The sequence below is a fragment of the Saxophila tyrrhenica genome (assembly GCF_035928015.1).
Source record: "Saxophila tyrrhenica strain CCFEE 5935 chromosome Unknown scaffold_11, whole genome shotgun sequence".
Lineage (NCBI taxonomy): Eukaryota > Fungi > Ascomycota > Dothideomycetes > Mycosphaerellales > Extremaceae > Saxophila > Saxophila tyrrhenica.
The window spans coordinates 522,718-548,358 of NW_027041743.1; the positions used below are offsets into that span (position 1 = coordinate 522,718).

The 25,641-nt window shown below is 54.2% G+C and overlaps 12 protein-coding genes across 12 annotated transcripts; 8 read left to right on the forward strand and 4 right to left on the reverse strand.

Moving 5' to 3' along the window:
* Positions 1-535: 535 nt before the first annotated feature.
* Positions 536-1,033, forward strand: LTR77_007260 (uncharacterized protein; the record flags this gene model as incomplete). The annotated part of the gene is made up of 1 exon (XM_064804497.1): positions 536-1,033. The coding sequence occupies one exon, from the start codon at positions 536-538 to the stop codon at positions 1,031-1,033; it is 498 nt and encodes a 165-aa protein (XP_064657267.1).
* A 1,771-nt stretch (positions 1,034-2,804) lies between these two features.
* Positions 2,805-3,879, forward strand: CSH1_2 (CSG1/SUR1-like protein; the record flags this gene model as incomplete). The annotated part of the gene is made up of 2 exons (XM_064804498.1): positions 2,805-3,611; positions 3,664-3,879. 2 exons carry the CDS (start codon positions 2,805-2,807, stop codon positions 3,877-3,879), a joined length of 1,023 nt encoding a protein of 340 aa, XP_064657268.1.
* A 2,618-nt stretch (positions 3,880-6,497) lies between these two features.
* On the forward strand, positions 6,498-6,952 carry RPL39 (60S ribosomal protein L39; the record flags this gene model as incomplete). Its single annotated transcript, XM_064804499.1, has 2 exons — positions 6,498-6,503; positions 6,560-6,952. 2 exons carry the CDS (start codon positions 6,498-6,500, stop codon positions 6,950-6,952), a joined length of 399 nt encoding a protein of 132 aa, XP_064657269.1.
* Positions 6,953-7,236: 284 nt separating this feature from the next.
* LTR77_007263 (uncharacterized protein) lies at positions 7,237-8,289 on the reverse strand (the record flags this gene model as incomplete). Its single annotated transcript, XM_064804500.1, has 2 exons — positions 7,237-7,272; positions 7,342-8,289. 2 exons carry the CDS (start codon positions 8,287-8,289, stop codon positions 7,237-7,239), a joined length of 984 nt encoding a protein of 327 aa, XP_064657270.1.
* A 348-nt stretch (positions 8,290-8,637) lies between these two features.
* On the forward strand, positions 8,638-9,846 carry LTR77_007264 (uncharacterized protein; the record flags this gene model as incomplete). Its single annotated transcript, XM_064804501.1, has 1 exon — positions 8,638-9,846. One exon carries the CDS (start codon positions 8,638-8,640, stop codon positions 9,844-9,846), a length of 1,209 nt encoding a protein of 402 aa, XP_064657271.1.
* A 2,784-nt stretch (positions 9,847-12,630) lies between these two features.
* Positions 12,631-13,074, forward strand: LTR77_007265 (uncharacterized protein; the record flags this gene model as incomplete). Its single annotated transcript, XM_064804502.1, has 1 exon — positions 12,631-13,074. One exon carries the CDS (start codon positions 12,631-12,633, stop codon positions 13,072-13,074), a length of 444 nt encoding a protein of 147 aa, XP_064657272.1.
* A 601-nt stretch (positions 13,075-13,675) lies between these two features.
* On the forward strand, positions 13,676-15,706 carry LTR77_007266 (uncharacterized protein; the record flags this gene model as incomplete). The annotated part of the gene is made up of 1 exon (XM_064804503.1): positions 13,676-15,706. The coding sequence occupies one exon, from the start codon at positions 13,676-13,678 to the stop codon at positions 15,704-15,706; it is 2,031 nt and encodes a 676-aa protein (XP_064657273.1).
* Positions 15,707-15,731: 25 nt separating this feature from the next.
* Positions 15,732-18,234, reverse strand: LTR77_007267 (uncharacterized protein; the record flags this gene model as incomplete). Its single annotated transcript, XM_064804504.1, has 5 exons — positions 15,732-16,635; positions 16,702-16,930; positions 16,986-17,126; positions 17,179-17,561; positions 17,612-18,234. 5 exons carry the CDS (start codon positions 18,232-18,234, stop codon positions 15,732-15,734), a joined length of 2,280 nt encoding a protein of 759 aa, XP_064657274.1.
* A 629-nt stretch (positions 18,235-18,863) lies between these two features.
* TPI1 (triosephosphate isomerase) lies at positions 18,864-19,658 on the forward strand (the record flags this gene model as incomplete). Its single annotated transcript, XM_064804505.1, has 2 exons — positions 18,864-18,901; positions 18,953-19,658. 2 exons carry the CDS (start codon positions 18,864-18,866, stop codon positions 19,656-19,658), a joined length of 744 nt encoding a protein of 247 aa, XP_064657275.1.
* Positions 19,659-19,900: 242 nt separating this feature from the next.
* Positions 19,901-20,566, reverse strand: LTR77_007269 (uncharacterized protein; the record flags this gene model as incomplete). The annotated part of the gene is made up of 1 exon (XM_064804506.1): positions 19,901-20,566. The coding sequence occupies one exon, from the start codon at positions 20,564-20,566 to the stop codon at positions 19,901-19,903; it is 666 nt and encodes a 221-aa protein (XP_064657276.1).
* A 305-nt stretch (positions 20,567-20,871) lies between these two features.
* LTR77_007270 (uncharacterized protein) lies at positions 20,872-21,478 on the reverse strand (the record flags this gene model as incomplete). Its single annotated transcript, XM_064804507.1, has 2 exons — positions 20,872-21,039; positions 21,095-21,478. 2 exons carry the CDS (start codon positions 21,476-21,478, stop codon positions 20,872-20,874), a joined length of 552 nt encoding a protein of 183 aa, XP_064657277.1.
* A 716-nt stretch (positions 21,479-22,194) lies between these two features.
* Positions 22,195-23,401, forward strand: LTR77_007271 (uncharacterized protein; the record flags this gene model as incomplete). Its single annotated transcript, XM_064804508.1, has 2 exons — positions 22,195-23,225; positions 23,281-23,401. 2 exons carry the CDS (start codon positions 22,195-22,197, stop codon positions 23,399-23,401), a joined length of 1,152 nt encoding a protein of 383 aa, XP_064657278.1.
* Between the last annotated feature and the right edge of the window lie 2,240 nt (positions 23,402-25,641).

Consider the following 25,641-nt stretch of genomic DNA (forward strand, 5'->3'; position numbering starts at 1 on the left):
GAGGGTGAGGGTGGTGGGGTGGGGAGGGGTGCGCTGATGGCGATTTTTCGATTGAGGGGCGTAATAATTCCCAGCCAGCACCTGATCGTATAGCAAGGCGCTGAAGGCTGGAAGAATACCAGACTTGAGATTCATTCCACACAGCCCTATAGTGTGTCGCTCACTTCCGTAACCACTTGTTCTTTCTTTTGGTCCTGCACCCTCTTGCTGGTGAGGGGTGTGAGGTGGACGTAGGGTAACACCGCCACTTCCACCCATGGTAAGCCTGAGACAGAGAGGGGCACGCAAACCATACGAGAGCCTGGATATAATGAGGATGGTCTTGCTGACCACGTTTCATGACCTCTCTGGACCAGTGGGCTGAGTGGAATAGGTCACTGCGGAACCAGCGCCCTCGCCTTTATTTCCAGGGCAGAGATGGTAATCGTGGCGATGCAGCCGATACAAAACTCCTCCAGCACACGAAGCATTCTCTCCCTACACTCCCAACGCCTGTCCTTACCACCCTAATCATCCCAACAACACCTTATTCACAATGGTCCGCCTCGCGAAACCACCGCCTCCACGTTTGGCAGCACCAGCGACGGCATCATCATCATCATCCTCAGCGGCGCCAGCTGTGCCACCACCAGCCTACACAGTCAACTCCAGCCCGAATGCCAGCTCCAGCAACCCACCAGGCTACTCCCTCTTCGAAAACTACCGCCCCGGCGAAAAATCCGCTCCCACCGAGCCCATCCCGGAACCGCGCGTAGTCGAAGAAGCCCGGCCGCAGCGCGAACGCCAACGTCAGGCCCAGCGAGCACCACAGCGTGGGAGACGCCAGGCCAGAGACGAAGCCGCCGTTGGCGATGCAGTTCGAGGCGTTCAACGGCGAGCGGAGACGAAACCTGGGGAGCAATGTTTGGCTGGTTTGACGTTGATGGCGATTAGTGCGCTGGGGCTGTTCTTCATTTTTTGGATGATGTCGAGGCCGAGTCCTGAGAGTGAGGGGGTGGAGGAGAGAAGTGTTTCTACTGTGATGTTGTTTTGAGGGCAGCCATTGGCAGGCTTGGACGGCGGATGCTGATACTAAATGACCATAAAAGGAGCCGTTTGAGATAAGGTAGAGAGCGAGTACTTGCCAGCGGCCAGTGGGCCCAACTTCTGCTCACTTACTTTTATTTTGCAGTATGCTGTGCATGCCGAAGTACATTCCCGTCTTTCAGTTTCCCGTTAAACTCAATGCAGCGGGATGCTTTTACCATGGAGCACGTACAGCATCTTTCTTGTGCCACGTAGCAGGACAAAGTCTCCAATGTTATCCCCGGGGACAGGCCCAGAGCAAGCTAGAAGCATACCAGAATGATACGAAAGCGTATCAAGTTTATGAAAACTTACCTGCTTACCTCGCCTTCCCATGTCTGTGGGTTGATGGGTCCAGAGTTGTCTGTCACACAGCCGAAAACCGTCTGCACTGCCTTCTCTCGGAGAAGATAGTAATGCAGCACGGGGGCAATACTTCCGTCAGTCTTTCACCACATCCCTGATCCCCGAGTCACCATCAAACTGGGTAACACGACCATCTACTGCCTCGGATCAGCCATGCCGCCACCACAATTGACTCCATCAGGGAGAGTCAGGGGCCCCTCTCCAAGAGTGGCCGCTTCCAGCCCATCCTCTCCCGGCCTACACAAACGAAGCGAACTCCAATGCTTCGCTCCCACGATACTCTCTCTTCGACTATCACCGCCCGGGACCAAAATCTGCTCTAGAGCCTCGAGTCGTCGAAGAAGCCATACCAGAACCATCTCCCGAGATACAACAAGCGGCTCCCGTGGCGAGGATCAAAACAGCTGCCGCCCAGTTAGTTGAAAGATTACCCAAGCCAGCCCACGGCTCACGGAGAGGATTTTGTGGTGTTCTGCTTGTCTTCGTGGGAATTGTCGGGGTCATCGTCTTCGCTATCGTTTGGCTTGCTACTCATGATGGGGGCCAGGAGTGTAAAAGGAATGTGGCGAGAGGTGCGGGTGTCAGCGCCGGCATTGCGGTGGTGCTGGCTTCGCAGAATTGCTAGAGATGTGATTCCGTTCGGTCTGTTGGAGTGGACTGAGGGGTTCGACTTGAGCGCCTGGAGCGTGTCTTGGTTGAGATGGAATTGAGCGCCGTGGGAGGCAGAGAGGCTAGACCGCAGGGACGTCGAAGATGTCCATGATATGGCCTCACCAGGAGCTTGTACCCAATCGTATATGGAGTTTTAACGGTGGTTTGGCAGGAGCGGGAATGAGGATGAGATTGTGTACTCCGTAGTGTGTCTGTCTTGCGAAAGCTGGTGAACGCAGATCTGCATCACGTGTTCCGGATCGGATCAACCCGAGCCACGTGAAAAGCGACAACGGACAGAGTTCACTCCGCACTCGCTAGCTCAAGGCCCTGCATGCTCAGCCACGGTCTGGTCTAACCAAGACCGCTCCTCCCACTGGAAGCTGCAGCACACCAGGCGTCACCATTCCCACCTTACTTTTGCTTCTTCGTCGCTCCTTTGCAGCTACTCGATCTCTGTTCATGTTCGCTCCCTACAGATCCAAGCACTTGTATATCACGAGTATGGGCTTTAATTTCCGTTGATCCCCCGAAAATCCCCTGATCGACGACCGTCCCGATTACCAGGTCCCTACGAAGAAGGAACGAAGGCACACAGCAACATAGAACAACGAGCAGCAACCGGAAGACGACGGACGGTTACGACTACACCGGGAGCAACAGCAACAAAAACAACACCATATAATACGAACCACCAGCAACCCTCGATCCAACCCGCCAACATGCGCCGCGGCCTCCTCATCTTCCTCCTCCTCCTCTTCGCCCTCCTCGCCTTCGCCATCCACACCGTCTGGACCCTCATCACCCTCCTCTTCGTCACCGGCGCCCGCTCCGCCATCACCAAAGCCGAGCTGCCCTCCCCCAACTCCTCCCGCATCGGCACGGGCCCGGCTCTCATACCCAAAATCTTGCACCAGACGTGGCAGAACGAGTCCATCCCAGCTGTCTGGAAGGGCGCGCAGCAGAGCTGTCTCGACCTCCACCGCGAGGAGGACGGGTGGGAGTACATGCTCTGGACGGACGCGAAGATGGAGGCGTTTATGCGCAAGGAGTATCTGTGGTTCATGGAGACGTTTGATGGGTATCCGTATGTGATTGAGCGGGCGGACGCGATACGGTATTTTGTTCTTTACCATTATGGAGGCGTGTATCTGGATCTCGACGATGGGTGTGGAAGGGCCATGGAGCCGTTGCTGAGTTACCCGGCGTGGGTGCGCAAGACGGTGCCGACGGGGATCAGTAATGATGCGATGGGTGCGACGCCGGGACATCCTTTCTTCAGGAAGGTGATAGATTCGCTGCAGGCGTATGATCGGAACTGGCTCTTGCCGTACATCACGGTAATGGGATCGACGGGGCCGCTGTTCTTGAGCGTGATCTGGCGGCATTACAGCTCGGAAGGCTTGAACGAGGATGATGGCGAGGTCAGGATCTTGTTCCCGGACGAGTATCAAGGCACGCCATGGGCGTTTTTTACGCATCATTTGGGGAACAGCTGGCATGGGGCGGATGTGGAGTTCATCTTCTGGGTGAGTCGGCTTTTCCACTTCTACTGTTAGATCTGTACTAATGTCAATACAGATGGCCCGCAACTGGTTCCTAGTAACCCTCATCGGCTTCGCCCTTGGCTTCACCATCATCTTCGGCACTTGGTGGACCTACCACCGCCTCGTCCTCAAGAAGCCCGCCAGCGACGTGCCGAAGTGGAAGATGGCTTCCGTCCGATCGAAGTTTCCATTCTGGCGGAGAGCCAGCGCGCAGAAAGAGTACGAGCTCGTGAGCCGGCATGAGGTCTAGTAGACCTTGTCTTCTTGGGTGCCTATTAATACCTAGAGTATATCTAGAAGTGGATTGCAGCGACGGCGTTGGATTGCGTGGGAATTTGGTTTCTTCTGATGCTGGATCGAAGGGCTCGACTAGCGGTTCTATCTAGATACCTTCACCATTGGCGGAACACGAGTGTGTCTCATACAAGCTCGAAAGTCTCACTCCTGTATTCACCTTGTTCATAACGGTCCATCATTTCTCCGTGCATCCAGCCTTGGACGTAGCACTCACCTACAAGTGTGTAGAATTGAGGTGTACTGGCCGGCCTCGTGGAAGCTATAGATTCGCCCGTGGTGGAGCTCGTCGCATCCTTGCCAACAATGCGTTGACGGATAATAACCGGGACTCGCGAGCCAAAGGGTATGATGATCAAATCGCCGAGTTCTGCTTCGTACGATGTCCAGCCCACGAAGCGCTGGCGCATGAAGATGAGGTGTCCCCGTATGGGCGGTGCTGTCGGATCGATGACAAAAGGTGTTCGCATACTTCGCCAGCGATAAAGCTCGTGGTGCAACGCTGTGATGTCCCCCTTTTGCGCCAACAGGGTCCTGAGTTCTGCCGGCCAGCCCAGTCGAGATTCGGCTGCCACCGATGTCGCAATACGCTCGATATTAGGTTTCCAAACGTGTTCCCGTGGATACGACCCTGTCCCGGTGATCACGTCGCATTTGAAGCCCTTCATGGACAGTATGCAAGGACCGACGCGTATGTCGTTAGGCTGAGGCTAGCCCTGTCGGGTGGTTGTATAGCCGTCTAGCGTTAGTACGTTCTTTTCAAGATCTTGTTCCTTAGAAAAGTTAGGCATCCACGTCGGTAAGAGTTGGTCACCATTGGTATCAGTGGGTGGGTCCCGCTCCGCACACGACAACTTGATTGACTCACTGTCTTGGTACGTTCGCATGGCTTGCAAGTGGCGCAATGTACAGTCGCTATAGCCCTGTCCTCGTGGCCACCGGTCGAAAACGATGCCCATGTGTGAGGTGATTCGCCAATGGCATCGGACAACATCCGCCCAGAGCGCCGCGATATCCCGACCTCAGTCATAACTGACAGGTAGCTCGCGCCGTACAGTGTCGCTAGCCAGGTCGACCAGACTGTACACACGATCCAGTGGCTGAGAAACGCCCGACGGCGATGTCGAACGTAACAAAGATGCAATGTCCATTCCCGTTGAAGTCTCCATGATGTTCTTTCTCAAATTTCTCAGCTCTCTGAGGTCGGTCCGTGCTCTCCTGAAGCTGTGCATCTTTTCAGCCAGATCGCTCTTCGGCGAGCTGTAAGGATGTGCCAGGAAGTCTAGCGCGTCTCTCGATATCGATCGACTTGTGGGCGTGTTGTATCTTAGCATTTCTCTCATGGCGTAAGACAATCTCGCTTTAGCCCATACATCTTCATTTGAGGGGAACAAATTCATGAAGTGTAGCCACGGTGTGATACGAGAACCAATGCAAACGTCCACATTGTCGCTAGATGAGACCTCTTGGACCACCCACAGTCGAGTCTACTAGACCTTAGGTCCTTGGGCGAATAATTCTTCTAGCTTCGCAAAGGTGATCCCAGCATTTTGATGTCGCGGAGACATGAAGCCCACACCAGGCGCCGTCTCCTCTCCCAGCCAGACCAGAACTCTGCTTGCCCCACTGTAAATCGATTTCATCCGGCGTACCTGGTCGTTCTTGTCGTGGACTGATGCTTGGTCGATCGACAGGGCATCTACCCATACCCATTTGGTATCCTCCATTCGAGCGATGCGATGGAGAGCGTTCCTGAGGTCAGCACTGACCGGCGTCAAGCGAGCAGATGACTTAGTATGAACTCGAACAATGCAGTCGGCGACACGCCCACCCCAGCTGTATGAGAGTGCGGCATAGGGCGGAGGGGAAGACGAAAATGCTCGCATCTCGCATTCCACGGAGCCATCGTTGCACATGGAAGGCTTCAGCAGTCGGATGAAGTGTTGGTCAGTAGGGTGCTTTCCGGCGCCACTCGGTAGATCGACGTGGTATATGTCTGTGGACATCGCCGTCTCCGATGATTGATACCGGCGAATTCAAGGCTCCTCCGCGTAGCTGAGTGCGGTACCAACCCTCACGGGAAGGCTGGGTTGGCGCTTGCCTCTCTCACGCTGGGTTGCCAGAATATGGCGGTAGAGGACACTGCTTGGGATGTCCATCGGATCAGTAAACGAAGCTGCTCGCTGATAAGATCTGTCTCTAGTCTGTTATACGAGACAGACAAGTCGAGACGTGGAGCACTTATGAATTGGATGAGTGACAGCCTTATACAGCCTTGCGCAGCAATGCCGCACCGAGCCAGCACACTGTGGCGCCACGTAGTGATGTACCTCGCTACTTGGTCGCATGATACACTCCATGCTCCAATGGGATGTGGTTGCAGCGCGAGTACATGTGCCTCAGCAGAACGAGGAGAGGCGGAGAAGATGCTGCAGTCGAGATTGCCCCACGTGATCTTCTTGGCGGAACGCACGAGCCAAGCGCACCCATCTCCAGAATTTGAACCTCAGCCAAACGTCACGCCAGCGACCACTTCTACCACAACCACCGAAGACATCACCGACAACTGTCAAGATGCCTGTACGTATTCAAACAAGACGGTGACTATCGTAAGGATACTAATACCGCCGCGACAGTCCCACAAGTCCTTCCGGACGAAGCAGAAGCTCGCGAAAGCGCAGAAGCAGAACAGACCCATCCCACAGTGGATCCGCCTGAGGACCGGCAACACGATCAGGTATGGCGCTCGAAACTATACTCAAGAACGAATGGAAGCAATGGAAGCAATGGAAGAGGATGGAAGAGCTGACCACCGCATCACAGATACAACGCCAAGAGGAGACATTGGCGCAAGACCCGTATCGGCATCTAGACGACTCGCCTCGACACCCATCACCACGAACGACAATACGACGAATTCAGCGAGGAGAGTTGTGCTGCTGTGCGTGACGGCAGGATGGGCGGGCATGGAAGGCGATGAGCTGGACGAAGGAAGCATGAAGGGCGTTCATACGGAGGCTGTCATGTAGCCGCGCTGGCACAATAGCTGGACTGTCAACGAGAATGCAAAACCGAATACCACAAAATCAACGTCCAGTCGTCGATCTTATGTCGTGCGGTGACATACGTGAGACCTACTGCCCTGGACTTGCGGGACGGTCTCATGATATGGTGATAAGATCCAACACTTAATCGCGACAGCTTCCTAGGCAGCCGCGGTAGTCTTCCGACAGATGCCTTTCAACTCGAGTTGAGAGCAACTCCATACGCCACGCTTGTCGGAACAGATAGGAAAGTCTACCCTCTACCACTATCACACAGGCCCACTTTGCAGGGAGTACTTCGCAGCCTATTACAACAGACATTAGCACACGAAATTCCGGTTATCCATGTCGGACGTCGGAAGAGAGGCACTCACCTGCTCAGTATCAACAAACAGCACCCCTTCCTCCCCCTTGCCCAAAATCGCCACACCCTCCCCTCGCTCATACATCCTCACTCCACCAGCCTGGAACTTCATCACACAGCTACTCCCGGCATAGCATACCCTATCTCCCTCCTCAATCTCCATCCCATTCTCCACATGCACACTCCCCACTCTATTGCCTTCTATGCCGCACCTATTCGCAAACACCACAACAATGTCCTTATCCAACGAAGCAGCTATGAACGGCGCAAACCGATGCCGCCAGTACCCCACAGTCTCCATATCTGGAGTCGCAGGATCCCCCTCGATCTCTTGCGGGAGCCGATGAGTCAGCCATGCCATGCTGAGCACGACCAGCCGGACGTCGTGAGAGAGCATTGTTGAAGCGAACTCATAATCTGTCCAAGGCGACATGAAGCGGTAAGGGTTGATGTCCATGCAAATGCCATGACCGACTGTTCCAAGCGTCCCAAGAGGACCGATGAAGAATGGCCTGGAAGTCTGCGACCACATCTCCGGATCTGTGGCAGAACCATTGGGACCTTCGGCGGCCCAAGTCTCGTCTGTGTAGTAGAGGAAGGACTTGCGGTAGTTAGCCAGTACTTCACCGTTCGGGCCTACGGCGACCGTGGAGTTGTATTGCGCCGTCTTGCCTGTAGTAGGTGAGGTTTGGATTTCAGGGTAGCCGGCGATAACGTGGCATTGGAGGTAGCGAGCTGTCTGTATGCACCATTCTGTCGTTGGTCCTGAGGTGGTGGGCTCCAAGTATGGACTGATGGCGGCGAGGGATGAAAAGTTGTAGCCAGTGAATGCCAGCTCGTTCAGAACCAGGAGATCGACTTGGCCAGGCTTGAGAGCTGAGATGAGTGCGGTGGCGTGGGAGATATTCTGTTCGACTGCGCCCAGGTGCGGGTTGAACTGGAGAGTTGCAACCCTCATGTTGAGCGCCACAGTCCTCCCGTAATGGTATTTCCCAAGGTCGGAGGACGATGTCCTTGGAGCTTCCAGACAAACAGATGAGAGCACGAGGAGCCAGCCGTCACTTGCTGAATCTCATTGGGAGTCCCATGAATTAGATTGGATCAACGCGCGGTTGGGCATGATGTTATGAACGGAACAGCTGTCGGGTGAAGCGTTGATTTATGCCTGGAGCAGGGAGAAGGCACTCAAGGCGTACGAATGCAGAGGCCTAGGATTTAGAGTTTGGACTATCACCACAATAGGCAGTAACTGTTGGGCGACCTTGACTTTCTCCAAACCACAGCAACTCTTGTGCTTCGACCAATAATGCCACCACAAAGCAGAGGGCCTGACCAACAGGTGCCGCAACTCAAACCTGCGCCATCGCCAGCGGGCTTCCAATCCAAGTCAACTCCAAACCTACCAACTCTGCGAGCCTTCCACAAGTCCAAAGCGACGAATGAAGATGGCACCGCTACTACACTACACGATGGACCAGCATCGCCCGAGATCGTGACGTCTCCCTCCGAGTCAGCATCAATCGACGACTTCTCTCTCGACGCCGACGCTCCTCGATCTCTGGCAGACTCCGACTCGGAATCATCCTCTTCCACCTCCATCCATGCGGCCTCCCTCCCACCAACACGCCCGCTGTCCCTTCGTCAGCGCTCCTACGGCCACCACAGTCTAGCTCCTCAAGCGTTCGCTCCACCCTTCTATGGCCGACCGCCGACTCCTCTCCCACCATCTCCATCCCTCACCTCACTCCTCCGCCCGACCTTCAGCAGCAACTACAACTCTCGCCCTACCACACCCGACCCTTCTAGCGATGAAGGCGGCACCAGCACTCCAGCCACCCACAGCCATCAGCCTAGCACCGCGACAGGCAGCCAGACACCCAGTTCAAGCCTGACCAACACCTTTCGCACCGCGACCAAACCCATCCCCCGAGCATCGCCCAAAGTTCCGACCTACGAGTACTACGGCTTCACGCTCTACCTCACCTCATCACTCGTCTTCATCGTATATCTGCTATGGAGCTTTCTACCAAGTCCATTCTTGCATCAGTTGGGAATCTACTACTACCCAAACCGCTGGTGGGCACTGGCGATCCCAGCATGGACAGTAATGTTCGGGCTGTACATATACGTGGCATTGGCGAGCTACAACACGGGGTATCTGACAGTGCCGATGCATGCGGTCGAAAGTCTGGTGGACGAGGCAGCTCACGTGGCGGTGGTGGACGGGAAAGGGCAGTTGGTGTTTCAGGAGAAGAAAAGTTGGCAGAAGGAGGGCGGGAAGAAGGATGGTGGAAAGGGTACGAGGAAGAAGGGAGGCAGGAGTAGGCAGGGAAGTTTGAACATGGAGCACTCTGCGGTTGACACGAGCCAGCTGGACTGGCGGACGTTATGGAACGAGGGGACGGACGCTGTGATGGATATACCCATTGGTGGAGTGTGTGAGATCCTATATGGGCAGCACGACGACAGCGACGACGAGGACCACGATGTGAAGGGTAATGCTCACGATAGATGAGGCTATGACTGATAACACAAAATAATTTTTGGTATGCCCAGGAGGCAATCTCGCAATGGCTGTCCAGCAAAGGTCCGCGCTACACGTCGTTTCGCGGAGAATACATGTACACAAGCTGGCCGAAGTCGAGAATTTGGACGAGCTCGCCGCCAAAACGAATCTTCTCCCAGAAGCAAAGAGGTTGACAACACTTCAAGCGAGTAATAGGCTCGGCTCCCGGAAATTCTCAAGCGAATCGAAGCATATCAAGATTTCTAAGGTTAAACGGGCTTGGCAACCTTCCCCTCAACCTCTGCCTCCCTCAACTCATATGTGGAACCCGGCTCATCGGATACTAGGGTGGAAGTCTTCAAACCATCCGGGCTTCTGCTTGGTCATTCCGTCCGCTCCGTCCCGTCGTTTCATCAAAATACAACTAGCTCGGAGTGCAACATTCGTAGCATTGTTACATTGCTCCACTAGAGCGTCGCGGAGACGGCTGCCGGCACGCAACTTGCGAAGGCAATTAAGCATTCACTGAATCGAAGCTTCCGTTACTCGATCGTCGAAGGATCAGAGGATTCAAAGGATTCAGAGTATCAAGTCTCATTGAATCGGAACATAGCACACACGGCTCATAGTAGCATTTTGATCGGGACGGTATGTAGTCTATGATGTGTGAAATGGCAGATCAACATGAATCTGCGATTGGCATTGAAGCACGTATGAAGCCGTCGATGAAGGCATCTGGGTATAAGTATCGCCTGCAAGACCCGTCTCTTGAATGCATTCCTTAACCTCAGAAATCATCTTCCCAACCTATCCCATCATTCTCCTTGCACCATCAACATGAAGACAGCCTCGACCTTCGTCGGCATTGCCGCAGGTTGCCTCATGACGCTCGCATCCATTCCCACTGCTAGTGCAGACTGCACTATCAAGCTCGAACTTTGGGCAAATGAAGACTGTTCAGGATCTTCGACAGAATCCTGCCCGATGACCACGTGCGGAGTTTATGAGCAGACCGAGGATCCGGTTCAATACAAGTCCTTCAAATGGGTCAGCAACGATGGGTGCGACCCGGAAACCAGACTTGCGGTTTCGACCCAGAGGAGCATCCTCGGGGCGACCTTCGGACAGATTGGAAACCAATGCACCACTGGCGATACGGGTCCAGTCGACCCAATCACTCAAATGCACATCCGGCCAGATGACCCGGCTACGTGCGACTGCTATACCGAGGAGGGGGGTTTCGTGGAGTGGGGATGTCACCCACTGGGGAAGACAGGCTGCGCCCCGAACACGTGCGGCAACGGGAGTGGTTATTGCCTCCGGGGTGACAGATAAAGCGTGACAGCTTGGCAGGATTTGGGCGGGAACTGTAAGGGCAGACCAGATGGAAGTGTCACCGCAGGAAAGAAGATCAGGGGAGGGCTAGAGTGGTCCAACATTGCTTCCGGGAATGAAGGCCAACCTCTGGCATGGTCTTTCCGGCAGATACATGTACTGTTTTGCTTCCGTAGACACATCCACATTCGTTTTGTCAACAAGCCGAGGCCGCAGCTGGTAGTCCAGTCGTAATGGTGAGGTTGCGCAGGAGATAGTCTTCCCACGCGTGTCGGAGATCAGGCATTTGGCATACTAGGATTGTAAGCAAGCTCTCCTCGTAAGTGCACAGCTGTAGTCGCTCCGACTGGTGCGACGGTAGGTGAATGATCGCGCCAACACCTCTTCGGATGCAATCACGACAAACTAGGAGCGCATCAGCCGAACCTTTGGACAAATCGACGAGGCGAGAATGCAGGGAGAACGTCGGACGACACTAGAAACTTTTGAGAATCTTGAAGGATCATATTCTTCGTAAAGTGTCGTCCCTCAAAGAGGTCGACAACACTTCGCTAGCGGCGGACGCAGCCGGACCAACCATATCCCCGCAACCTTGACGTTTCACACACTCTCCCAGCTTCTTGTCTTCAAGACAGTTGCTCACCCGCTGCAAATGCACGACTTTCGTCTGCCGCCAGGAGAAGATTTCACCCTGTGCTGGCCTTTCTTAGGAGTACCACTGCCGTGCTGAGCCATGACTAAGGCAGAGGTTACGGCCGTTACGCGCCTTCTTTCGACACTCTTCCGGCACTTCTGGAAGACTTCCGCCATCACGTCGTACTCGCACTCGCAAAAAGAGCTGAGGCGAGGCAGCAAGAGTTCGTCAAGGTGAAACTGAGCGGCTTCAACACTTGTGGCGCTCACGGTACGCTGGACCTTATCCAACATTCTGTCTTCTTCCTAGATGTCTGGTGTCTGAATTGGCCCCCAGCCGGTCCATGCAGGCCATGTCGGAACAGTAGCTGACGACTGCTGAGCCTGACCTTATCACAAGGCTGCATCTTTCTTTGCTCATCCTTTTCAGCTGTTCAAAGGCGTGTTTTTTTCATTCTGTCTTTTCAACATCCCATCAGGAAGTGCTCTTTCCATCTCATGACAAGAGCCGAAGCAACCTTCCAGGCACCACGAGCACTTAGCTGAGTCGTCCGTTATGGAGAGCATACTACCTAAAGATTCTCTGCTGGCCCTTGCACGCTTCGTTGGCATTTTCGGACCAACCCTCTACTGCGGTATCACAGCTCAGCGTACGACACCTCAGGTGCAGCACGGCTGACCTGTCCCTCATGCAGGCTTCACATCCTCAGACAGCTTGACTTTTGTCAACCCGATCGTCGATCATGCACCAAATCAGAAGACCATGGCCAGGCAGTGGTATCATGGTTACTCATATGGTATCAAAGCTATAGGCAAACCCCTACCATGTCTGAGAAGTTCTCTGACTTCTTTCCCCTTTCGACTGTAGGGCCGTACTGGGTGCCTCCCATGATCGCTCCTAGCACTCTGGCAAATGTCTGGCTCGCCTTTACCGCTTCAAACACAAGTGGGCGGGCTTGCTACATCGCGGCCGCGGTAGGCATCTTCAGCATCCTACCAATAACATTCTTTTTCATGGAGCCAGGCATCAACGGAGCATCGAAGTGGAAGGTGCAAAGCCTGCTGAAAGACGAAGGCTTCTCTTTACCAGAAACGAGCATATTCATGCCTTCGTCGGTGAAGCACGGCAGCACAAAGAGCTCGAGAAGCTGGGCGGAGAGGACTGACATGAAGTCGTTGATTCTCTTCTGGAGGAAAGTCAACAATGTGCGGTGGGTGATTGCTGGTCTTGCAGCGATGTTGAGTGGTTATGCTACACTCGTGCAGTGAGTATGCATACATATGAACAGATGAACTCACAGCCTGCTGCCACATCTGGTTTGATGTTGATTTGTAGAGCCGACATTGCAACAAGACATGTCTGCCCCGAGCCGACGAGAAAAGATGGCAAGTGAGGGACAGTGAAAGCGGCCCACCAGGTGAGATGGAGCCGTCTGATTGATCTTCTCACAGACAAGGAAAGCCCGCTCACGAGGACAGTGTGGCCCTTTCGGATTGATTTGGATCTGAGAAGGGGTCGTCAGATGTGGCCGCTGGGCCGCTTTCACTGTCTCTCGCTTGGATGGGAGTGTTTCTGGCTCTATACACTGTTTCAACCTCAGCACATCGTGACAAAACGCCTGAGGATATTCGGCCTGGACAGTGAATTGTTTCTTCGAGACCTTGAACGAACGGTTTTAGATCTCAAATCGAAAAGGTCGCGGTTATACAACCTTTACTAATAATTAATTACCCCAAAACCCTTGCCGATCCGAAGCCTCTCCTCCAACCCCACCCCATTCCATCACAAAGCCTAGCCAGCTACCCGATTCATTGTAAAGATGTATTTTCCTCCAGTTCAAGGTGCAATTGCACCTGCAACACTCTTACCATGGCCTCCACCGATACCGACTCATCCAGCCAACTCTGGCAACATCCAAACCCCAAAGACACCAAACTCTACGACTTCCTCCAGACCGTGAACAGAAAGCACGACAAGAAATTCAGCACATACCATGAACTTTACCAATGGAGCATCGACAATGTCGCCGATGCGTGGGGAGAGATATGGGAGTATGTGGGCATAAGGCATTCCCAACCTTACAAAAGCGTGGTTACGGATGAGAAGACCATGTTCCCGCGTCCGACGTGGTTCGAGGGCGCGAAGCTGAACTTTGCTGAGAACTTGCTATTTCCTACACAAGAGGTCAAGCAGGACGATCTGGCTATTATCGCGGCCACAGAGGCTACAAGGGAAAAGGTGACGTGGAAGGAATTGAGGGACAGGGTACGGCAGTGTCAAGCTGGGATGAAAGCCGTTGGGTTGAAGGAGGGCGATCGCGTTGCTGGATACGTTGCGAACCATACCAATGCGCTGGTGGCTATGCTGGCCGCGACGTCGCTTGGAGCGATCTGGACGGCTGTGAGTCCGGATACCGGGGTTACGGCGGTGTTAGATCGTATGGTACAGATTGAGCCTACGTTGCTGTTTACGGATAATGCGGTCATGTACAACGGGAAGACGCATCCTGTTCTCCCGAAGGTGGAGGAGATTGTGAGGGAATTGCCGACCTTGAAGGCTACGGTCGTATTTCGAACGGCGGAGGGGATGGAGAGTAAGATTGAGGGTGCGTCAAATGGGAAGGTGGTCAGCTACGACGAGTTCACGAGCCATGGAACGGGTGGTGAGTTGGAATTCAAGCAACTGGATCCAGACCACCCGGTCTACATCCTCTACAGCAGTGGCACCACCGGCGCTCCGAAGTGCATAGTCCACGGTGCAATCGGGACGCTAATACAGCATAAGAAAGAGCACATCCTCCAAAGCGACATCTACCCTGGTGACCGACTAATGTACTTCACCACTTGCACGTGGATGATGTGGCACTGGCTTGTCTCCGGTCTCGCATCCGGCGCCACCCTCATCCTCTACGACGGCTCGCCCTTCCAGTACCTCTCCAACGGCCAATCCGTCAAAGACCAATACGCCATGCCCAAACTCATCGACGAGCTAGGCATAAACCAGTTCGGCACGAGCGCAAAATTCCTCTCTGTCCTCGAACAGAACAGCATCATGCCTAAAGAACAAGGCCTCACACTCAAACCCCTCAAGGCGATATACTCAACCGGCTCACCTCTAGCACCATCGACTTTCCAATACGTCTACAAAGCATTCGGGCAAATAAACCTCGGCTCCATCACCGGTGGTACAGACATCATATCCCTCTTCGGCGCCCCTTGTCCTCTACATCCAGTCTACGTCGGCGAGATCCAAGTTCTCGGCTTAGGAATGGCGGTCAAAGCATGGGACTTCGAGGGCAAAGACGTCAGCAGCACGGGCGAGCCGGGCGAGCTAATTTGCACGAAGCCTTTCCCGTGCCAGCCGGTAATGTTCTGGGGTAAGGAGGGTGCGAAGAAGTATAAGAGTTCTTACTTTGAGCAGTTTCCTGGTGTATGGGCACACGGAGACTTCGTCCGGTTCAATCCGGAGACGGGCGGATTGTTTATGCTTGGGCGGTCAGATGGGGTGCTGAAGCCGAGTGGGGTGCGGTTTGGGAGTGCAGAGATATATAATTTGGTGCTCAAGCATTTTCCGGATGCTGTGGAGGATAGTCTGTGTATTGGACGACGGCGGGAGGAGGATACGGATGAGACGGTTGTGCTGTTCTTAAAGATGAAGGACGGGGAGAAATTTGATGAGAAGTTGGCCGGGGATATCAAGGCGGTCGTGAGGAAGGAGCTGTCCGCGAGACATGTGCCTGGGATTGTGGATGAGTGTCCGGAGATACCCGTGACTTCGAACGGAAAGAAGGTTGAGGGCGCGGTCAAGCAGATCTTGTCTGGGACGAACGTCAAGACGAGTGCTAGTGTGGTGAATGCGGGCTGCTTGGACTGGTATCGAGGGTGGGCGAAGAACCACTGACATACTCAATTGTAGATATTCCAAACTAAGCAACGTCAATGCTCGTCCCATTCTCGCGCTTCACGAACTGCAAAAAGCTCTCCAGCTCTGGCATCTCATTCCCTCCCACCAGAAAGACAGCCGGTTTGCCATAAGGCGTCCCAACTCTCACTCTCTGCCCACCATGATACCGCATCCCCGTCCAGACGTGCGTGAACTCGCACCGTCCTGGTAGGTACACCTCCAGCTCAAACGTGTGCGGATCCAGCACCGGCGCAACATACAAACTCGGACCTAGATAAAAGCTCTGGTAATTGATCTTCCGCGCCTCGGCGTCGTCCGTGTGATACATAACCGGCGGACGGAGCAGCGGCCAGCCACGAGTTGCACATTCCGTCTCTAGGATCTTCCGGCGGTACGGAGCCAGCGAGACGAACATCCGGGCGTTGTAAGCGTAGTAGCCGTACGTACCCGCGTTCGAATAGAACTGTGCATTGACCTCCGGGATATTACCCTCATGCGAGCGAAACACTGCGCTCGAGACGGCTGCCAGCTCGCCCCAGCGACCAAGCAGCTCAGGGGAGCGGGTGATGTTGAAACCAGAGTAGGTCAAAACGGTGGTATATCCGCCTATGTCGGAGTGTTGTTGGGAGTAGCCAGATAAGCCCATGTGCGTCATAATAGTGACGACGCTCTTGATACCGTCGTTGAGACCCCAGTCAACGTTCTGATCGCCGACCCAGAAGAGGTTCATGTAGCGATTTGAGTTCATGGAGGCAGAGCGATGGAAGAGCAGAGCTTCGTCTTGGAGGTCAAGAGATTCCACGAGTTGGCGTTGGTATTGGGCCCAGAGGTAGGGGTAGGAGTTGTGGAAGAAGAGGGCGTCGGACGTGTTGTATAGTGAGGTGTCGGGTGTTACTGGCGTGTATTCGCCGAAGTCTGACATGAAGCTAATAACAATGAGGGCACTTCGTCAGCGTCTGCTTCTCACGTTGGGCAGGAGAAGGTTCACATACCCGGAGATATTGGCGAAGTTCCAAACTTGCGACCTCATGACTTCTCCAAACCATGAGCGTAAGCCGGGGTTAGTTAGGTCAATGATCCCTGCGTCCAGCCCCGGGCCTGAGGAGATGATTGCGGTTGAGTTTGTGGTCGTGTTCTGGACGGTGTAGTGCAGGCGATCGGCTTCAGCGTAGAGGTTACGTCGGAAGCCGTCTGGTTTGGTAGACACGTTGGCGAGGAATGCTATGCAAGTGTTATGAGTATTGTTGGCGGATAGATCGTGGTTTGTGGAACTCACTGTTGATGTATGACAACGTGCGAACACCGTGTTGGGACCTCAAGCCTTGCACGAACGCGGGCCACTCTGGATAAAGAACCTCGTCGTTCTCCCAGTTCCACCATAGCCGCGAGACATTGATATAGGGACCCTCCTGAGCATCTTCCAAGTATTAGCCATAGAGAACAGCCTTGCTTGCAGGCGATTGACTTACGAGTTCCAGACCAATCCTGCAACCAAACGGCAGCAATGGGGCACTCGAGATCTAGCCCTTCCTGTACGATGTTCGATACCTTGCGTTGACCGCCTTGAACACCGAGTACTGCACCCTCATCTACCCAGCTTGGTAGAGCTGGCATTCGACCAGTATAAGCGGTAAGCCGCTCGACTGCTTCGAACATGTTCGATGCTCGGAATAGTGCTCCACGGAAATTGAGTGCCCCATATCTGACTGTGGTTGTGTCCGACTTCGTGAAGTCGAGAAAAGTGAGAGCTGTGCTGTCCAGAGACAAATAGAACCCGTTGCTGTCCGTTGAGACATATGACGGGATTGAAGTGTACGTGGTGAAACGATTTCCTCCCGCGAATGTCCCGTTGCTGCGATTGTGTTAACACACAATACATCTGACACGAAGAGCAAGACCTACGCATTCTCATATTGTGTCACCGGCATGTCACCTCTTCCGACGCCCTGTTCTCTAGTGAAGACGGGGACGTCCTGGCCCTTCAACGAAGCAAAGCTGGCCTGCGCACCCAGCCCGTAGATGTCTTCGTCAGCATTTGAATCAAACGTGAGATACACTCTCTGATACGTCCGTCCAGATGATCCAGATGAGACCTTGATGTCGAACGCAATCCTATCACTGAGATCTTCTGGGACCCAGAACGTAGCAATATAAGTCATATCCTCATCACCGCAGTCCAGCAGTGAGCCTGCCAGTTGAACGGCAGCCCCATTCACCGCCTCATCCCATTGAGTCTTTGATATACTCGAGATGTCCTGTTCCTGGCAGATGGCTTCGTCCACTTTAGTAATGTTGAAGGCGCCGCTTGTTCCGGAGATCTGGTCCTGACCAGCGCTCGCGCTCAGAAATGGTAGAGCTGCACTCCATATGACATCTTTCTGGTCAGCGATTAGGATCTTTTCTGCAGATCGTTGCAAACTGTATCCATTCCCAAGAGCCCAGGTTTCGTCGTGATTCGAGTAGGCCGCTGCTTCAGAGAGCAGACTGAGAGCATGGAGAAGCGGGAGTAATATAGCGGTCTTCATGGTGAGAGTTACCGTGGTACCCGTCCATGTAAATGGGCGCTTCAAACGTGGTATATATGTTGGTTATGCCCGTTACTAAGTACCGGCGGGTCGTCGGCGGCCAGCCTGCCTCCTCTTTCGCGAGAAAATGACGTGCTGTTGTCTTCATCTTTGAACTCTGCGAGGAGTCCACAATGAAGGTTGGGTAATCCTTCTACCGTGCAAACAAGGGTGGGAATGAGAGGGAACAGCACGAGAGAAATGTACTTGCCGTCGCGGGCTACTGGGTTGTTTCCTGACTATGTCAGGGCATGTGAAGAGTTACCGCAACACACGGCGTCGTACGGCCGCTATCTCTCAACAATTGGAACGTCCAATTTGGCCTTATATGTGCATAAAGCCATGGTCTGATTCATTATAAGAGTGTGTGGTATCGTCCCGAGTGTCGAGGTTCGTGTAAAGGCTTCCAGGCGTCCAGGGGAGACAAGACCCCACCAAGCTCAACGTCAGACCTCGTGCCCCTCCAAAACAACTTCTCCAACAAAACAAAAACTTCATATCTAACCCATTGACCCAAATACAACTCTCTGAAGCATTCGAAGGACCTCCACAGCACTGAAAACCCAATAACAACCAACAACACCGCCACCATGGCCCGCCAATTCTTCGTCGGCGGCAACTTCAAAATGTAACCCTGCCCCCTCCCCACCTCACCAACTCCCTCTAACACCACCCCCAGGAACGGCACGATCGACTCCATTAAAGAGATCGTCAACAACCTCAACAAAGCCACTTGCGACTCCAACACCGAAGTCGTCATCGCCCCGCCCGCCCTCTACCTCCTCCTCACCCGCGAGCACCTGCGCAAGGGCATCGAAGTCGCCGCGCAGAACGTCTTCGACAAACCCAACGGCGCCTTCACCGGCGAGATCAGCGTCGCGCAGCTCAAGGATTCGAATATTACGTGGACGGTCCTCGGACACAGCGAGCGACGCGTGATTCTGCAGGAGAGCAACTCGTTTGTCGCGAATAAGACGAAAGCGGCGCTCGATGGCGGGATTGGCGTGATCTTATGCTGTGGTGAGACGCTGGAGCAGAGGGAGGCGGATAAGACGATGGATGTGGTGCTGGCGCAGTTGAAGGCCGTGGCGGACGTGCAGAAGGATTGGAGTAAGATTGTCGTGGCGTACGAGCCGGTGTGGGCGATTGGGACGGGCAAGGTGGCGACGAATGAGCAGGCGCAGGAGGTGCATAAGGGAATTCGGGAATGGTTGGGCAAGGAGCTGGGGCAGGAGGCGAAGGACAAGACGAGAATTATTTATGGCGGGAGTGTGAGTGAGAAGAACTGTAAGGATTTGGCCAAGCAGGAGGATATTGATGGGTTTTTGGTCGGAGGGGCGAGTTTGAAGCCGGCGTTTGTGGATATCATTAACGCGAAGGCGTGAAGACCGCTGTAGGAAGGATCTCGAAAGGTGTGTGGGGAAATGTTGCTTCCCTACTATACAGCATCATATCAGCGACCATTGTCCGATGGATAGCGTAGCTCAACGGCCTCGAAAGTGCGCATGCTTCGCTCAACAAACCATCTGATCTCTCCTTCACCACCATTCCCACTCCCTCCTCCTGCCATACAGTGCTGCTGGTATTGCGTTTACTCAGCCATCTCTCCCCCCACATCCATTTCTTCTTACTCAATGAGAGCAGCCCACAGCCCAAGCACACCCGCCGCCAACGGCCCAACCACCCTCACCATGTTCAGCGAGTTGTACTTCTTCAACAACTTCATAACCTTCAACTGCTCGTACTCCGTCTGCGTCATCATGTCGTCTTCGAACGGCTCAAACTCCTCCATCGGCGTCAACGCCCCATTCCTCTGCGCACTGCCCTGCGGCACCCCAAGCCCTCCGGCCGCCTTCTCCGCGCTCGTCACCTTGACCGCCGGCAACTTCGTCACCGTCGCGCTGCTCGCTACCTCACTGACCCACAGCAACTTATAGCTCGGCGCCTCCATCAGCGCGATCGTCCAGGGGATCACGTAGAACATGCTCCCGGCCGCCGCGGCCCAGAGTTTCCAGGCCACGCTGGAGCGGTTGTGCGTGTACCCGGCGTAGGCGAGGGCGGAGCAGATGAGTGTTGTAGCGATCTCGACCGGGGGTCCGGTGGCCTTTGCGGTGCGGTAGAGGGAGGCGAACTGTTGGGCGGCGAGGCGGTGGGAGGTCTGCGCGGCGGGGTAGAGGGAGGGGAGGGTGAGGGAGATGGTGCCGAGTTCGCCGGCGGTGAGGAGGGAGGCGGTGATGGCGATGCCTTTGAGGGCGGCGAGGGTGGTGCCATGGGGGCGGTCTATGGAGGCCATGTTGGTGGTTGGTCAGGGGGTGTAAGCGGTAGATTCGGGGGTGATTGTGGGACTTCAATTCATCAAGAAAGAACTCGAGAATCGAATGTGGTACTGTACAAAGAAGTCGCAATGGCAAGAGAAAGAAGGATGGAAGTGACGTAGAGAAGGTGCGAAAGAAAAGGAGAACGTTTACTGTCAGGAGTTGGTCTGAGCTGAGTTCGGCTGAGACGCGAGGTGAGACGCGATTCCAGCAGACTATTTCTTGAAATCACTCGTCTTTATGTGCAAGTCTTCTCCTGGCCGTCTATACACCTGTATATCTATCACAATTTAGTCTCTCTATGCCGTTTATCCCAACTCCACCAGTCCCCAGTCCACCGCTCCTTCAACCAAGTCTGGTAAATCTCATCCGCCTCCCCATCACCCTTCGCCTCCAGCATTTTCCGCCACACCAACAGTTGTGACTTGAAGCCTGGATTCGGATCACAAACCTACAACCATCAGCACATGTCCCAAAGAAAAGGACCACGTAAGTTCTTGACATACCGGCCTCCCCTCACAAACCCACATCAACGCCTGATCCGGCGTGCCCCCAAACTTCTGCATCAAATACGCACAACAGATCGTCGCACTCCTTGACTTGCCCATCGCGCAATGCACAAACACCGCCCCTCCACCCTCCAACGCCTGCTCGATGAATTTACATGCTTCAGAGAAGTGCGCTAGCAAGTTCTCATTGGGATCGTCGTCGAGACGAATGTGCAGGTGTTCGTACTGCTGGAAGGCGCCTGCTTCGTAGATGTCGAAGTCCAGAGCGGAGACGATGTGGGTGATGCCGGCTTGGGCGAAGAGGTCGGGTTTTTGGTAAAGAGCGTGCAGGCCGCCGATGTAGAGGCTGGGTGCTTTGGGGATTTGGTCGAGCCAGCCCATTGTTGATTGAAGTGGTGGCGGTGTTGTAATATCACGGCTTAACGCATGGAGATTTGGCGGTTTAGCGTCATCTGCACATGGCTCCTTGATACACTCCCAGTGCCATTGTCTCAGACATGTTGACGGGCATCGTCGAGAAGCGAAACTGCTAGTCTATCATCAAAATGTGTTGTCTCAAGTGTTGGAGCGCTGGACCTCGGTCCAGATCTGCTGACATCAGTCATGTCCTGTCGATTCGCGCATACATCTTCCCATTTACTCCATCCGACTACCAATTTACCAGCATGTCTCTCGGTAGTGCTCCGGAAGCAGCCGCAGCAAATATGGGCGTGCAAAGAGAGCATTACTGCAACGACCGAATGCCATCTACGCCTGCCGTGGGAACAGGCTTTTGACACCCCGCCTCATCCCACCACACCTCGACTCGGCTCAGATTGTTATACTTGGCCAGAACAATGTTGAAGAACATGAAGCCGAACTCATAGCCGCTCGGAATACTGACTTGCGGTTCTCCGTGGTTAGCTTGTATAATTTATACGGCTACTTTACCGTAAGCTACTTCCGCAAAACTGCATTCTGCCCGGCCAATTCAGCCTCTCCGTAACTACATACCCTTCTCCCTTCTCATGACCCAAAGAGCTTCCAACAACATCCCTCCTTCACTCCGTCAACTGTGGCAGCACCAAGAAGAACACGGCCGAGCATCATCACTCACCATGACTCTGCCCTGCAAAGCCATCGTCTGCCGAGACACCCACGCCAACGGGGGCTGGAAGATGGAAGATGTCATTACTCGTAAGCCTGGTGAAGGCGAACTTCTGGTCGAGATGGTCGCATCCGGGATCTGCCATACTGATGCTCTGATCGGAGGAATTCCTGGTGGTGCGGCGCCGATTGCCTTTTACCCACGAGTACTGGGACACGAAGGCTCTGGGTATGTCAAGGAGGTCGGGAAGGGCGTGACTGTTGCACAGCCAGGAGATCCGGTGTTGTTGTCGTTCGCTTTCTGCGACAGCTGTGCGATCTGCAAAGACGGCCATCGTTCCCACTGCCTCAAGTTCAACGACCTCAATTTTGGCGACGTGTGCAGGAATTTTGGTGATACGTCCAGCACCAATGGCGAAACGAACATCGGAGGTGCGTTCTTTGGCCAATCTTCGTTCGCCAGCCTCTCGATCGTTAAGCAATGCAGCGTCGTCAATGCCAAAGACCTGGTGAAAAACAAGCAGGAGCTGCAGTTATTCGCTCCTCTCGGCTGCGGCATTCAGACTGGAAGCGGGACTGTCATCAACGCTGCCCAAGCGACATCAAAAGACGTGGTCTGCATCATGGGCCTCGGCGGTGTAGGCTTGAGCGCTGTGATGGGAGCAAAGATCCAAGGCTGCCGCACGATTATCGGCATCGACCGCATCGAAAGCCGTCTCGAGCTGGCAAAGGAGCTTGGTGCTACGCATGTGATTGACGGCAGTAAGCTGCCGGAGGGCAAGTCATTAGGAGATGTAGTTGCCGAGTACGCCGACGGCATCGGACCGACTGTTACGATCGACACAACCGGCGTACCGGCGCTGATCAAGGCTGGCGTGGCCTTCACGAGGAACCGTGGAAAAATCATCCAAGTTGGCTCGCCTCCGTTCGACTTTAATCTAGAGCTTGAGACTTTCAGCTTTATGGTGAGCGGGAAGCAATTCATTGGCGCGATTGAAGGGCAGGCGTATCCGCCGGAGCATGTGCCGAAGATGATCCAGTGGTGAGTGAAGCATGGATGCCGCGGGTGAACAGCTGAATGTTGACGATGGTTCCAGGTACCGGGAGGGCAGGTTCCCGATCGACAAGTTCAGCAAGTTCATTCCTGCTGCTGAGTACGAGCAAGGGTTGCATGAGATGCATGAGGGAACCATCATTAAGCCGATCTTGGTATGGTGATCAATGTTAACGTGGTGCTTTTGGCAGGTCATCCAGGAGAATTAAGAGACCTTAGCATAGGAAAGAGAGGGGAAGGTAGTCTAAGAGATAAAGCTATATGGACACCAAAACTACCTCGTAGTGGAAGAGAACCTCCGCCATCTAGCATAACGCCGCATCGTTCTACGATTCAGCTCACTGGCCCATGTTGGCATACCATGTCGTGAACGTACTCCTGGAAGACTGAAACAAGGTGATGTTGATTGGAGATAGTCCTCGGGACATGCCGAAAGCTTAAGTTTAGCGGCTTCTCTACGCGTCGACCTTCCACCACCGCGTTCTTGGTGTTTTGGTGCCCACCATGAATGGATGGTTTTGTTCTTTTCACCATCGTCGGAGTGTGTTTGTTGACCTTGTGCATACACTGTCGCATGCTTTTTTCAGGGACGGCGGGAAGAAAGGGGCTTGCACGAGTCTCCGCCACGGTCCTTCCTCCTTCCCGCCTTCGTGCAGTCTACAACACCCCACCACAGCCGAAGGCATCAAACTCAGTACATACCACATACGCACCATCCAACATGCTGCGAGGAGCCGTGGAGGCCCACGAGCAGAAGGCTCCTGCGAGACCTACAGACACAACCTCGTTCTTCGGCTCGAGCCCGCCTATGCCATCGTCCCAGGCGCAAGGCAGTCAAGCCACCAATCCAGGCTACCGCAACCCCCTCAGGCCAGCCAGCGCATCATTCATGAATAGCGGACGGTCATCGCAACAACAGCAATGCACAATGAACGGGGTGAAGAGGACGGCGAGCGGGCTTGCGAAGTCGTTGAATGGCTCATTCGAGGAAGGTCCAGGCTCTAGACTGAACCCAATATCAGTAGGAGGCGCCAACTCGAGCGCTGGGGGAATGCTCCAGGTCACACAAAATGAGTTCATCGACGAGAATGCCTTCGACAGTGACATTGAACTCGACGTGGAAGAGCCGGTCGCAAAGAGAGGCTCGAGCTATCCTTCTCTACACCAGCAACGTGGCCCTAGGCGAGCGCCATCTCCTGTGGTCTATCCCACTCTTTCGCGACAACAGCAAGCGCAGAATAGCTTCCCAAGGGATCCGGATCCTCCTTATGATGCTCACCACCCTGCTGCCGAAGGTCGCCCAGTTACGAGTAGCGCTCCCATCCCCTGGTCATCCTCGCCAGTCGAGCACTACAATGCCGCTCTGAGTCCGACGAAAGCCAAGACCAAGATCCAGGCCTACTCGTTCAATCCTACGAATGCTGCGCAACATATGCAGAATGGACCGCCAACATCAGAAGCACAGCCAAAAACGGCAAAGAGGAGAGCTTTGCCATGGTCCTCAGACGACGGTACGCAGGCGCCAAGTTACGATCGCTATGCTTCCAAACCCAAGTACAAAGTCAACGATTCCACGCCAGGGGTCAAGATGACCCAGACTCCGAAGCCGGCGCCGCTGTGGAACACCACCGCCAGTGCCGTCAAAGAGCAGCAGAAGAAGCATCGGGAGGAGATCAAGCGGGCAGTTAAGAAGAACGATGGCGATGAAGAAGCGATCCAGAAGGCAAAGACCTCCCGTGAGCGGCCAGCTCGTGTGTTCTTGAGCGAAGAACAGCAGCATGTGCTTGATCTCGTCATCGAAAAGAAGAAGAGTGTCTTCTTTACTGGTTCTGCTGGAACGGGAAAGTCTGTGCTGATGCGGGAGATCATCTCGAGCTTTCGAAAGGTGTACAAGCGTGAGCCTGACCGTGTGGCTGTCACGGCATCCACAGGTCTCGCAGCTTGCAATGTCGGAGGAGTCACGCTGCATAGCTTTGCAGGCATCGGATTGGGCAAGGAAGATGCTACGGAGCTCGTTCGCAAGATCAAGAGGAATCAGAAGGCCAAACATCGCTGGATGAGAACCAAAGTGTTGATTGTCGACGAAGTCTCAATGGTGGACGGGGACCTATTTGACAAACTCGAGTCCATCGCTCGGCAGCTGCGGATGAACGGCCGACCTTTCGGTGGTATCCAGATCGTCATCACGGGCGATTTCTTTCAACTGCCTCCTGTGCCAGACTACGGCAAGGTCGCGAAGTTCGCTTTTGACGCTGCAACATGGAACACGACTATCGATCACACCATTGGCCTGCATCATGTGTTCCGTCAGAAGGATCCAAGTATGTCCTCTCTACTTCACGCTACGCTATGTTTTGTTGACGTGCTAACCTTTTCACAGTCTTTGCTGGTATGCTCAACGAGA